This window comes from Podarcis cretensis, assembly GCF_951804945.1.
Source record: "Podarcis cretensis genome assembly, chromosome: 14".
Classification (NCBI taxonomy): domain Eukaryota; kingdom Metazoa; phylum Chordata; class Lepidosauria; order Squamata; family Lacertidae; genus Podarcis; species Podarcis cretensis.
In genome coordinates, this window is record NC_137183.1 from 27,878,873 (window position 1) to 27,893,447 (window position 14,575).

Here is a 14,575-nt window from a genome sequence, read left to right on the forward strand (position 1 = left end):
AGAAAACACCTCATGCTGTATTATAAACAACTGTTAAGCCATCCTGTGTTCTTTCCATAGCAGTACATGTTTTACTGTGTACAGGTCAATGTTGTAGGATTCCCAGTCAATCTGCTAGTTAAATTTATTTTTTTTTAGATGTGGTAACATAGACTTGCTTGAGCTGGGAGCCACTGGTATACTTGAAAGGATTCTTCAAGAGCAATTAGATTTTCATCTTAAATTTATCCTTTCTTGGAGTTCCTAATTGGTGGCACAGAAAAGTATTCATGAAGTCCTTCCTAAAGCCTACTCTTACTGATTTACAAAATGAAACCGTCAATATACCGGTATATTAAAACACATACATTAAGAAATGACAAATAAGTAAGCTTGATTAGTTTCTGATGCCTAGGCCAAAGAAGGGACTTCTGTTTTAGTGCATCCCAGCAGGACCTACCACTAGGGCTGACACTTACTTTTCCTGGGTCTCTGGAATAGGAGCCATTTAGCTACTTAGCTAATCAGAACAGAGTGGCTGCCATGTTATATTTCCTAGAATGCAGTACTACTAGATAAGTTCATCTAGGGGAGGGATTGAGTGACTGGCATGTATAATGTGCCAGGGGACCAAGTGATGGTGGACAACAGTGGTTAGGAAGGGGCTGATTGAGGTGGGGTCCAAGTCCGCGCCAAGGGGGCTCATTGGTAGCCTTAAGCTAAAGGCCTACTCAGGCCTCATACTGGCCATGTTATCAACTATCAGGAGAACCTGACAGACATGCCACAAAATGATCTAGGTCGAAACTCCACAGCAGTGTCAGAAGGTAGATTAGTTGGGCTTTTAAAAAACGCACAGGAGTTCAAAGGAGTCAAGGAGGCTTACTAGTATTTTGTGCTATAGCCCTGTGATGTGGAACTTTGAGCCTTCCAGATATTTCTGGACCATTCCAGCTGGGGCTAATGGGAGTTGGGAGTCCAACAATATTGAGAGGTCCAAAGGTTTCCCACATTGCTCCTGGTGAAACAACTGTATTTGAGCTCTAATAGTTACCTGCAAGTCCTGACTACTTCAGCCTTAGCCTGAATGAGATTGTCCCTGTTGCTTCAGCTTGGTGTTAACTTTAGTTACTACTCAGACCAAGGAGCCTGCCAAATCTGCCAATTGGTTGGGCCAGTCCTGAAGAGTGACTCTTTCTGTGCGTTCTTGATACTACTGGTGCAATGGTGAGCAGGGAGCATAAACAACTGTTCTACCACTTGAAGTGTTTGATTTTGTTATAGAGAGCTGTCCAAGAGATTGAAAAAATTCTGGGAGTTACAGAGCAAAACAAGTTAAAATTTGAAGAGGAAGAGGAGGACTTGAAAGCACAAGCGTCCACAAAATAGTTAGTAGACATTAAAAGTAATCTTTCTTCATCCTTATTCTCATGTCTCTGGGGAAAATAAGTTATTCATTTTCAAGTAGCCCTTTTCAGTCATTTTATGCCCATAAGCTCTGCCAGAGTGTGACTGTCTGTTGACCTCCCAACCATGTTGCTTGGCTCATGGCAACCCTATCCTCCTCCTCCTGGGCCACAACAGTCAAAGCTTAATTTCTCACATTTGGGTTGTGTCTGGTTTTTTAAAATTATGTTTTATGAAATATGTCATGGGGGGTGACATCCGAAATACAACCTGTGGAAGGAGACACATTTGGTTTAATTCTACACTATATTTGCTCTCAAATTTAACAAAACAGTCTCTCATAATTCAACTATTTGAGAAACAAATAGTAAAATGTTAGTATACAATAAGTCTCTCCCTGTGCTTATCTTTAGGGTAGGGTGGCACTGAATGCAGGAAAAAGTTTTTTTTAACCCTTAAATTGTTTTTAGTTATAATTTATTTCTTCTTATAGGTTAATCTCACTGAACATCTTTAAATTATCCACCTGGTTTCCAGTTCTAAAGTACCCCACACTGCAATAAACACTCCACCTACAACTGTGTTTTGGATTGTTGAAAAATACATGTAGCAGAACATAGACCAGTGTCAACAGTGAATCCTGACTCACAGAATTTGTTTTCACTGAAAATTTTGTATCAGATGCTATGACCTCTATATGGCTTAGAGGAGTATTGATTTATACTTCCAATAAAATTAAGTGTATTTATTTTTAAAAATATTTTTGGCATTTTTGCTTCCTTGGGCGGGGGGGAGGGGGATCGTATAATTTCCCAAGCTTTTTCCATGTGAAAGCTTTCCTAACAGAATACATGATTTCTTGGTCATTCCTTTTCCTGAATAACTAGAGTACATTTGTATGGCAGCAGAGTCCATAGATGGGGCACTCCTCCTCTACCAGATCCCATATAAGTGTGCTCATATTCCACTTCACAAGTCCTTCTGGGTTTCAGCTCTGGCATTGGGGGTTGGGGGGAGGTTTTGGAGCTGAGTCCTGGTGATATTATTTGTATCACTTTCATTCATAAAACATATAAAATTCACTAAGTGCCGTACACAGATTAAAATTAGGTCAGTCCCATACCCAGAGGCTTACAATCTAAACAACAGGCAAAAACAGACTGAATGGGAGCATCAGAATAACCTTACTTGCAGTTGGCTTACATCAAATGGGACCCATGTAGTCCACTCTTCTGTTTTCGCAGTGGCAAGACAGATACTTCAATGAGAAGCCTTCAAACAGTGCATTTATGCATTTATTTCATTTATATACCACTTTGGTTTACAATTTAAAATATTGAAATAAACAAATGCTACAAAAATATTCTCAAGCCTACTTCAGGAATGCAGGAACACTCATCCAGAGGCATCCCGGAGATACTATAAAACCAACATGTCATTTATCCATTGATAACCTGATCCTCTTCCCCGTGAATTTGTCATAGGTGGAAAAAGCAAACCTGAGCATGAGTTCTTAAAAGATACAAAATGCTGAAAAGGACCAGCTAATCTGGAAACAGGGCCAGGAGGCGAAGGGTGAAACAAGAGGTAGTCTCTTTTAGTTGCAGCAGCTCCTGGCCTAGTCCTGCTGTCACCTTTTTTTGATAATGACTTGAGAGACAAGAGCATCACCCCCACCCAAACAGGTGATTTTTCAAAGTCCCATTGTGCAACTATACCTTGGGTTACAGATGCTTCAGGTTACAGATGCTTCAGGTTACAGATGCTTCAGGTTACAGACTCCGCTAACCCAGAAATAGCACCTTGGATTAAGAACTTTGCTTCAGGATGAGAACAGAAATCGTGTGGCGGTGGCAGCAGGAGGCCACATTAGCTAAAGTGGTACCTCAGGTGAAGAACAGTTTCAGGTTACGTACAGACCTCCAGAACAAATTAAGTTCTTAACCCAAGGTACCACTGTACTCCAAAACAGTAGCTTCAAAACTATTAGTACATCCAAGTTTTTAGTGTCACATACACACACTTATTTTCTCTTCTATTGTAATTTCATTCCAGGCAAGGTCCTGGGGTTACAAGATCCTGGCTTCCCATGAAATGCAATGGCACCCAAAGGGCTGCTCTAGAGACATACACATGCCCCCCCCCCAAAACCCCTAGCACCAGTATCCAGGTCTATTGTCTTGCCTACAACCCCCACCCCCATTGTTTCTGCTAATCAAGAAATATATTAAAGCTCTCCCTGCTCTATTAATTATCCAAAGGTAAAGTTGAGTCAAAATGTGTTACTGACGATGATTAATAATTAGTGGCTTGTAAGTGCATTCTAGTACATAAACAGGGTACGTGGTTGCGTAGTAATTGATTAATTAGCACAATCTTGCTCTACAGCTCACTGGTCTAAGATTGCTGAGTTTGAAATATTGTTTATAATTATCCAAATTTGAAGGATGAGGGGTGGGTGGGGGCGGGAGGGGGAAGAGAGGTTGCTCCCATTTCTTCGCTCGCTCTTCTGCGCAATTATTCTCCTCACATCACAGACGATGCTTAATGGTTCAGAGCCACGAGTTTCCCTCAGATAAATCACCACAGAGTTCATTTGTTTGTTTGTTCGAATTGCAGCAGCTTTCTACTCCAAACACTCCGGTGGAATGAACACTTTTTATTTAAGTCGTGTGTACTAGTTGTGTTAGAAAATGGTGCTTTAAGCTGAGGACCATGTTGTTGTTTTTGGTTATTAGTGTTATCTTGACATGAGGGGCGCGCGAGCTCGGCCTCTCTCAGCAGAAAAGATCCTCGCAGACAGCTGGGCGCGCGCCCGCTTCTCGGCCTCGCGCGTCGCCCAGTCAGGAGCGCGCGAGGAGTCTGACAAATTCAGTAGGCCGGCTCTGGCGCAGGCGCAGAGCGGCTGTCGAGAAGCTACCGGCGCAGGCGCAGAGCGTGCAGGGGAGCCCCAGGAGGGGGGGAGGGGGAGAGGGGTCGCTGTTGTTTCCCGGGATAGGGGGGAGGAGTGGCGTTGCTTCGTGTCTTTCCAGGTTAGGGAAGGTTAGTAAGTGAAGCAGGAACCTCGCCCCCTTGCTCGGGGGCAACTAACGAGAGGGGGAGGGGCTGCAAAGGGGGGGGGGGGAGTTGTTTTAGGGGAGGGGCAGCAGATCCTGAAGAAAAGTCTCCCTCAGCAACGTGGGGGGGTGAACAATTGAGGAGGGAGGGGCATATCAAGAATTGAAGCTACCTGGGAAAGGTGTCAGCAAGTAATTTGAGGTGGGGAGTCTGAAGGAAAAAAATTGGCTGTCTCCCCCCCCAAAAAAAATAATAATTGGAGGAGACCATATTTTATAGGAGACACAGAAATCCACCCTCCCCCAGGATATTGTGGGGTCGGAGAGCAAGACATGGGGAGGCAGGTGGGCTGGGGTGTCTTCCAGCCCTCCTCAAGTAGCCTTGCCCTCCTGAAGCAGGTGCATGAGGGGTTCCTCCGGCTGGCCCTCTTTCGCAGGGGGGGCCCTGCTAAGCCCAAAGCCTCTGAAGTGTTGAGCCAGCACCTGCTGCAGAGGGGGCTGCCCCACTGGACCTCCTACTGCGTCAAGTACAGCGCGGTGCACAATGACCAGTTTGGGCTCTCCAACTTCAACTGGGAGGTGAAAGGGACAAACTACCACATCCTGCGGACCGGCTGCTTCCCCTTCATCAAGTACCACTGTTCCCGAGCACCCCACCAGGACCTGGCGATGCAGAACTACTTCTTCACAGCTCTCAAACTAATAAACTTTGGTGAGTGTCGTCTTCGAACGGGCTGTGCCTGTGTAGAGGTGGCGCACACAGCAAGGGCTTGAGGTGCAATGAGACCTTGAATAGAGTTAACACCTGATGTAACAGGGAGATGACTTAAACCATACAAAAAGGTATTTTACACAGCACCTATGGAACTCAGTCCCACAGGGCCAGGGACGAAAGTGACAGGGCCAGGATTAAAAGCGCATAGGGCAACTGATGTGACTCTCACCTTTGTGCAGTACACTACAATCCAGCCATACAAAATCCAGGTTTCTGCGTACACACACTTTTCTATCCATTCAAGTAAGCAAGAGTAATTGTCACAGTTCAAGGACGTGTTCCAGCTAAACAGAGATGCTCAAAGAGGGTTTGAAGCAGGGTCAGAAAGGGGTGTGGTCTGTAGATAGAGGGCATGAGATGCAGAGTCCTGAGAGTAGGATAGAGAACAAAATAAATAGGCATCACTTGACCCATCCAGGCCTAAGGCTCCCTACCCTGATCCTAGAACTTCTCTAAATGCATAACAGTGTTGGCACATCAGTGGAGAACACTGGGATATGATCATATTGAACATGTGCAGAAAACAGGACTATTTATTCCTGGTCCTCAGGAATGCAGCCAATACTTTCAGAACAAAATATATTCACTAAGGATTTTGCATGTATCTCGTAAGAGCACATGCAGTGAAAGGCAGGGGGTTGCCAAATAAAGAATGGCACCAGGAAGGTGATCAGTACATCTATAAGTGCAGAGAATGGGTTACCTCAACATGCTTTATGTTTTGTTTTCAAGGAACCAGCCTGGCTTTAAAGGGTGGCAAAATCATGTCTTAATTCAGCCTTGCAGTTTGCTTCTTGCAGCTTGTTGGTGGAGGTGGGGTAGAGTCCTGCAGTACTATGTTATATGAGGTTTTACTTTTTTATTTGTTCCCCCCCCCCTTTTTATACATAGGTATCCCAACTTTATTATATGGAATTGGCTCCTGGTTCCTTGTCAGTGTCACAGAAACTGTTCACACGCATTGTGGCCCAGTCACTATATACTTCCTCAATAAAGAAGATGAAGGTGCCATGTACTAAACTACTCATTTCAAGGACTGACGCTTTCATGGTATATTGCAGCAAAAGACAGACAGAGGGGGATTGTTGTTTGCAATCTATTTGTGTGTAATATGTTCAAGTTTCAAAATGTCCCTATTTTTCCTTCAGTACAATTTTAGTTTTCTTTGAGTCTGGCAAAGTGCAGAATAGATTTAAAAAACCATGGAAAATTACTTGAAGCTACTTTTGTTTTCAAAAACTTTTGGTATTTGGTATTCAAATAATAAATATAATAATGAAAATATACATTGTTGGGAATTGTCTTTGCTTATTTACTGATCATGTATCTTTTGGTGCAGTATCATAAAAGATATTGTTGCCCAACACTTATAACACTTTCCAAATGTGACTACCTCAGGGATAGCCTGTACGGTGCCTCTGGATTCTTTTGGACTACCAGAAAGGCCAATGGTCAGTGATGATAGGAGTTGTAGTTCTGCAACATCTGGAAGACTCAATGTTGGCTACCCCCGTGAAGTAACATTGATTTTTAAAACAAAAATAAAACTGATATGCAAAGGGTGGGGTTTTCATTCCCATACAGGTAAACAAGTCATTTATGTAAAATTCCAGAAAACCAAAAAAAAAAAATTTCATTTTCACTTAGTAGAGTTTTGTGCATACCATTCAGGATTACTTAAGTAGGCTGTGGTGCTGAATAGAAGCTACATACAGACAGTTTGGATATAATCTGGTCCAAACTGAGCAGTTCATTTCAACAGATTTCAGGGATGGGTTTAAGCATCTGCTTAACTCTCCGATTGAAGTCAATTGAACTTTAAAAAGTAACTTTGGGTTATGATAATGTATAATTAATGCATGCAATGGTTTTGTGCTCTCCAAACTAAATATGCACTATTTAGTGCATATTTGGGACAAGGGTGGTGCTCTGGTCCAAACCACTGAGCCTCTTGGGCTTGCTGATTGTAAGGTTGGCAGTTTGAATCCATGCAATGGGGTGAGCTCCCATTGCTTAGTCCTAGCTCCTGCTACCCTAGCAGTTCGAAAGCATACCAATGTGAGTAGATAAATAGGTACCGCTGCAGCAGGAAGGTAAACAGCGTTTCCATGCACTCTGGCACTTATCACAGTGTTCTGTGCACCAGAAGCGGTTTACTCATGCTGGCCACATGACCCGGAAAGCTGTCTGTGGACAAATGCCAGCTCCCTCTGCCTGAAAGCGAGATGAACGCCGCAACCCCATAGTCAAATTTGACTGGACTTAACCACCATGGGGTCCTAGGTAAAGGTAAAGGTACCCCTGCCCGTACGGGCCAGTCTTGACAGACTCTGGGGTTGTGTGCCCATCTCACTTAAGAGGCCAGGGGCCAGCGCTGTCCGGAGACACTTCCGGGTCACGTGGCCAGCATGACAAAGCTGCATCTGGCGAGCCAGAGCTGCACACGGAAACACTGTTTACCTTCCCGCTGGTAAGCGGTCCCTATTTATCTACTTGCACCCGGAGGTGCTTTCGAACTGCTAGGTTGGCAGGCGCTGGGACCGAGCAGCGGGAGCGCACCCCGCCGCAGGGATTCGAATCGCCGACCTTTCAATCGGCAAGTCCTAGGCGCTGAGGCTTTAACCCACAGCGCCACCTGCGTCCCATTGGCCATGGGGTCCTATTGTTGCTTAATTGACGAAGAACAAAGTGTTGCAGGACAGATTAAAATTTAGCTGGCAGCACTAAGACTGTATGGATAAATTTGATTTAATTTAGTTCAGCATTTCCCCCCCTCAGGAAGAGATATTTCTTGCATTGAAAATAAATATTGCAGAATTATTTTTAAAGCGTAAAGCTACAATGAAATGTATGCACAAGTATGTGTCTTAAAATGCTTACTTCAGATTTGAATTGTGAATGACTTTGCTTCTCTTCAAAGCAACTGTAAACAAATCTGTAATCAAGGAAACACTTAACGTAGTATATTTGGTACCGAGGAATATTTCTAGCACAGGTTAAATAAATAGTTTACATTGCGGAGTAGCTGTTATACTATATTAAGCTTCATTAATAATAAAAGTGAGTATTAGCATTTTGCTAGATTAGCGGGAACTGATTTTTCCCAGTAATGGGCAAAAATAAATAAATGCAACTCATAAGTTTAAAATCAAATACTGCTCATTCATTGCTCCTTATTTTGTCAATATTCTGCTGTAAAGGTTTGGTCTCAACACAAGACTGGTAAAATGTTTTTTAATTACCACACTATAAATACAGTTTTTCCTTGGAGTGGCCCCTCTGCTAGCTGCAGCGTATTTGATTTCTGATAATGGAGACTGCTGACTTTGCTTACCTGTTTTTCAATAAGTGGAGGCAACATGACTCCTTGTCCATACAGTGATGGGCATCCCTCCTTGGAGAACCTCTTTGACAAAGTACTCTATTGATCCACTAGAATTCAGTGCTGCTTGCAGCATTAAACAGAGACTTGATTTCTTGCTCTGCTCTCACTGTGTAACAATTAAGCAAATGTAACATTTTCTTTTATTACATGAAAATCAATGGACCTCTTGCACTTCTGAAGTTGATCATGGTGAGGGATGAACTTGGAAGATGGCTGAGGGCAAGTTCAAATATAATAATATCACTTGTTGGATTCATTAGGACCAGTGGGTGACCTGTTGAAGTACTTGAAGGGAACAAATGCTACTCATAAAATGTTACACTTCTTGTGTATACATGAGAGAGTGTTTGTTCATTTTTCAGGGATTATTCCTTTGGGGTGTCAACTAACTGAAACCTGCTTCCTTTTGCTCATATGGCTGTGTAGGACAGATGATGTGTGACTATGGGATTTGGAACTCAATGCCTCAATGTCATTTCAACATTCACTGAAAACGTGACTTTTTTTACACAGACTTTTAGGAATTGTTGACACAACTGGATAGGCTGGACTTCATATGTATTTCCTATTTAATTTAAATTATTGTTCTCTGCTTTATATCAAGCCAGCCCATTAGTCCATCTAGCTCAATATTGTCTAAATTGATAGACTGTGGCTCTCGAAGGTTTCACACTCTCCCAGGTTTCCCTGGATATGCCTGGGATTGAACCTGGGGCCTTCTGCACGCATTACTGGATGAACCTGCTCCAAGAAGAGTTGGAAGCCAAGTGAGGCCCTTTAAGCCTCTGCTTCCCAGCCACTGCCTCCAGGCTCCTCCCACTTGTGAGAAACTTGAAAAGACCAGCGTTCTGACTTGGTGTGCTCACTGTGCCATTGGGCTGGCAACTTACTGTGAAAGGCACCTGGTTCCTCAGGGGAAGGGTCTGTGAGGTTCCTGCCCTGGTGCTGTGGCGTCTTGTTCAGTTAGCTCCTGCCTGCCAGCCAGCCTCAAGTTCAGGGGTCCCCTAATCACCCATATCCATCTCGGAGCCAAGAACCTGTCGAAAGGGGGGGTTATTGTTTTGTTGTTTTGGTTTAATTATTTACTTGTGTTTTATTTATTGTTTTAATTCTGTGAACCGCCCTGAGATCTTTTGATGGACAGTATATAAATCTAACTACTACTACTTCTTCTTCTTCACCTAGTCCAGCTTCCTAGCCAGTGACTGTGTATGTCCTAGTCTCTGCTGGGCTTTGAGGTCATGACACTTGTTTGTCTCGCACCCCAGGAAGGGTCCACACAGGACCCACACAGGGTTATATATATGGATATGTATGTATTTTTAACAATACATATATACCACTCAACTGTAATCAAACCTAAGCACTTTACGAGAAAATCAAAATAATATATGGTCTCTATAGGAACTGAGAAGATACAGAAATATTGATGTTAAGGGCCATTTGCACCTAGTATAAAATCAGCTTAAAAGAGTTATCTTGGTGACTAAACAATTAGCAGCTCCAGGTCAACTTTGCTAGCTGAGGAACATGGATTAGTTCAGTCAGTTGGTCCAGAGCAGTTTCCAGCTGACGGCTTCAGGCTCGTGTTTCTCAAATAACCTCCCTGCCCCTCCATGTTACATAGTGAACTGCTTTTGGATTTAAGGGGAACCCCCAATACCCCTGCTGATTCTTGGCCATTCTGTACAAGTGGCCATAAATTACTCTTGGCATGCAGTTTATACCCACTTCTGAAATGTACGTGTGTTATATATTTAAGATGACTGGAATACATAATGACCCTTAAACTTTCAGGAAATGTGATCTGCTGTATTCTCCTTTGAAACACAATAGGATTGGCCTTGTACCTCTTGCTTTAATTATCTCTTTCACTCTATACAAGGATGATGTTTAAAAGAGCTAGGGGGGTGACATTATAAAGGCCGAGAACTTTGTTGTTAAGCGCGATGAAACAAATGCCGATAACTGAAACCTTAGTCTTAACTCAGTTGATAGGTATCTGCATTTTTTCAGCATCCCCTTTTAAACAGTAATGACTAGTGGGAGAATCTTAACCTAAACAAGTGCTTAGCCTGACATCTTACCTGGGTCAATGGTCTAAGGTATCGAAGTTAAACTGTGTTACTGTAAATTAATGGAAAATGTAACTGCGCTTTGCTGAAAGATCAATGTCCAATAAAGGCCACACAATCAAATCTTGTTGCAATGATTGAGGTCCTTAATTGCCTTTCAAAGATAAGGTGGTAATCAACATAGGTTAAACTGATCTTTTTTACTAGTTCAATTACATGCTAATGGCTTGTGCCAAGGCAGAATCTTTAACTACTTATATGTATTAAATCTTATGTTAGTAATGAAAAATTACTTAAGCTGCCCAATCAATAAAGTGAGAGTCTTAATTACTATATTTCACTTTTAGACCTTTTGTGTGTTTGACAAATTTGGTCCACTAGAGATTTCCCAACAATAAGAAACATTATTAACAGAAGCTCTGTTCCGTGGAGTATTGTTTGCTAATCCAAATGGCTGGGATTTCTTGGGTGTTTTGTGCATTTGTGTTAATGTCCTGCTTGCTTTAATGTCTACTAATGTCAATATGTAATGGTCTTAAGCATCTATGTTTGTATAAAGATCGATTTCTCAGATCTGATGGGAATTTATTTTAATTCCAGAACTAAACCTAGCTTTAACCTGTACATTTTAAATTAAAAGCAATGAAAAAACAAAACTGACAGAAGTCATGGAGAGTTGCTTCATTTTGGCTCTTAGAAATGTGCGTAGATACACCATAGACTTGGAAACCCATTTGTCTTGGTGGTGGTTTTTTTGAGCCCAATAATGTAAATGGGACCATAGAACTTACCTGCCAGCTCAGCTGAGATATCAGCAAGTTTTGGCTCCTACTCTCCTTGAACTCAGTATTTTAGCTAGTCATTGCAGGAACTTTGTAACTCAGATTCATCATGTTTGTGCTTGCTTTTCCCATCATCCTCCTCTTCCCTTCTCCTTTTGTGTCATATCTTTCAGACTGTAATCCTTAAGGTTGGCTTTATCTTATTGATATTTGTAAGCTGCTTTGGGAGTCTTCTTTTGACTGGCATGCAGGGTTAAAATCCTTTAAATAAATAAGCCAACATGTAAACTAGTGAAACTGTTCATTTAGATATTTAAGGATTAGTGCTAAGGTACAATAAATAGCACGATCAGCAAAAAAAGGAAAGAAATCCAGTGACTTTCACCTTTCAAAATAGTCTTGTAAAATGGTATTTTAGGTTCTATTTGCTGAAAAACTCTTAATTGTACACAGAAAGTAAACTAATGCCTATTGTCATTCATGATTAATTGACCCATTCCAATTGTTTGGAGTTGCTGACCTTGCAAAACCTGGTATTTTGTAACTTTAAAAAAATCTTCCATGAACAGTTTGGAAGAACACAGTAAAGCTACTTACATAGATTAAATTAATGTACAGGTAGCCAGGTACATCAACACCAAACCCTGAGTTGAAGCTAGTCAGGAAAATTTATCAATGGAATATGCTTATGCTACATAGATTTGTGAAGCTTGATTATTTACATCACTTATTTGCTAAAATTCTAATGTTAAATACATGGTGCTATATTTTATAAAATAATTAAATTTAATTAAATAATATTAATGCTAAGAAGTGGCTCTTGAGGAATTCTGAATAGGTCATGAATACTTTATCTGATGGCATGCATGTTCCATTGACAATGTACAGCTAAACAAAGATGAGGTGAGAAGCATTTGCTATTTAAAATGGAAATGTGGATTGACACTCATATACAATGCTAAGTAAGGGATAGTACAGGGGTTGGGCCGATTCGTGGTTCTGCAGACGCCATGGTGGGCCGGAGTGTGTGTGTGTGCGCGCACACACATGCACAAACGCTATTTCTGGTGTGGAGGAGGCGTGAGCAACTTCCCATTGGCTGCAAGAGCTTCCTGCAGCCAATGGGAAGCCAGCCAGCATCGCAGAAGGCGGTCCCTGAGCAGGCGGCGGGGGTCCATGGGCAGGTTAAACAACCCCCATGGGCCACTTGTGGCCCATGGGCCGTAAGTTGCCGACCCCTGGGATAGTATAACAGTCTTTCTGCTTTTAAAAAAAGCAAGGTAGCATGGACAAACTATGATTTCTAAACTAACTTTTGCTATAAACTATACTCCAGTTGCGGGACGCAGGTGGCGCTGTGGGTTAAAGCCTCAGCGCCTAGGGCTTGCCGATCGAAAGGTTGGCGGTTCGAATCCCTGCGGCGGGGTGCGCTCCCGCTGCTCGGTCCCAGCGCCTGCCAACCTAGCAGTTCGAAAGCACCTCCGGGTGCAAGTAGATAAATAGGGACCGCTTACCAGCGGGAAGGTAAACGGCGTTTCCGTGTGCGGCTCTGGCTCGCCAGAGCAGCGATGTCACGCTGGCCACGTGACCCGGAAGTGTCTCCGGACAGCGCTGGCCCCTGGCCTCTTAAGTGAGATGGGCGCACAACCCCAGAGTCTGTCAAGACTGGCCCGTATGGGCAGGGGTATCTTTACCTTTATACTCCAGTTGTAGCTTATTCTTGTTTCTTCTACTGGTGAGTTATTTTTTTTTTTTTTTTTTTTTTGCTAACTGGTAGCAAGAAAGGTAACAAATGTTGAAGTTGCTTAGTGAATTTGTTTGAATGTTTAACTTGCAGTAAGGCTGCAAAAAATAAGGGTTAACTAAAAGCAGTTTATGAACCTACCTTAAAAAGGCCTGCAGACCAGATAATCTACTTCCCTACTTTTTTTGTCATTGTTCCCCCTACCCACAAGCTTATAGGCTTTCTACAGGCCTTAGATTTGCTTTAATGATGCTTTCACCATTTCAAGCACAGTTTATGAGCTCTGGACTGGTTCATTACAAAACTTTTCTTCCAATTATACTAGTACTACTAATTGAACCCAAGTGCAAAACGTGATATAAAGCACTTGTTAACACAAATGCCTGGCTTGCCTGCTATTCTGCCCCCTCCAAAGCTTTCATTAAAAAAAATAGCACTTTTAAAGAAAAGAACATATAAAGTTTCTGTTTTGGGGGGTGGGAGGAACAGGTAGAATTATGAACGCTATAAAAACAACGTGCCTTAGTTAACCCGAATGCATAAATCTATTTGAATTCCTCTTCTTTGAAGAACTGACATTAAGATATGGTCATTATATGCCTTGTGATTCATGGGCCTTGTTACATATATGCTTTGTAATGTATGAATAATTTAGTAAGAAAAATCACAATAATTTTGTTGTTACTCAAAAATTTATAGCTTGGCAAAAACAATTACAGAGCCCCTGAAGCTGGTGGAAGGAGGTTGAGTAACATTGTTAATGTGGCCCAATCTGTACCTTTCATGCTGAATGTGTTCTGTAATAATGTAGTACATATTGCACTTAAGCACCTTTTCATTTTGTTTCACGGGAAAAGGGCGAAATTGACAGCCTGTTGCAGTGAAAGGAATGGGATGCACACACCAGTCAATTTACAGATAAAATAAATGATGTATTATTGGGTGGTAGCCCACTGTAACCAGGAGGGGGTTATAGTTAGAACAACCAAATATGGTCCAAAGTGACATTTGGAAGAAAAAATTGAGAATCTGATTATTGTCTGAAATATCTTAACTGTTGTTAAGACTAACAAAAATTAAACAAATTGATGGTGCATTTGTGTATGCCAAAGGGGCCTTTTTTCTAGTAATGCCCTCTACAGAACCATCTTACCTTTGAGGCTGCGTACACACCATATTATTTAAAGCACATTACTTCTCAGAATATTGGGAACTGTAGTTTGCTAAGGGTGTTGGGAATTGTAGCTCTGAGGGGTAAACTACAGTCCCCAGAATTATTTGGAGAAAACAGTTTGCTTTATACGTATGGCGTGCATACAACCTGAGTTATAGCAGGCAGAAACATTAATACTCTCCCAGGCCATTTCTGACA

At 42.1% G+C, this 14,575-nt stretch overlaps 2 protein-coding genes and 1 long non-coding RNA gene across 5 annotated transcripts in view; 2 read left to right on the plus strand and 1 right to left on the minus strand.

Annotated features, from left to right (window-relative positions):
• The window catches only part of IQCH (IQ motif containing H), an 82,074-nt gene extending 79,928 nt beyond the window's left edge, over positions 1-2,146 (plus strand). For all 3 annotated transcript variants that reach the window (XM_079953004.1, XM_079953003.1, XM_079953002.1), the window contains 2 exons: positions 1,264-1,367; positions 1,880-2,146. In XM_079953004.1, the coding sequence (XP_079809130.1) occupies positions 1,264-1,367; position 1,880 (105 nt within the window). In that variant the 3' untranslated portion in view covers positions 1,881-2,146. The remainder of the gene's footprint in view (positions 1-1,263; positions 1,368-1,879) is intronic.
• Positions 2,147-2,201: 55 nt separating this feature from the next.
• On the minus strand, positions 2,202-12,748 carry LOC307202799. The gene is made up of 3 exons (XR_013833007.1): positions 8,552-12,748; positions 5,387-5,584; positions 2,202-2,805 (listed from the first exon to the last, which is right to left on the minus strand). It is a non-coding gene; the product is annotated as an uncharacterized lncRNA (long non-coding RNA).
• On the plus strand, positions 4,518-6,501 carry LOC307202794 (uncharacterized protein C15orf61 homolog). Its single transcript, XM_079953047.1, has 2 exons — positions 4,518-5,154; positions 6,109-6,501. The coding sequence occupies exons 1-2, from the start codon at positions 4,776-4,778 to the stop codon at positions 6,234-6,236; spliced, it is 507 nt and encodes a 168-aa protein (XP_079809173.1). The 5' UTR covers positions 4,518-4,775; the 3' UTR covers positions 6,237-6,501.
• Positions 12,749-14,575: the final 1,827 nt, after the last annotated feature.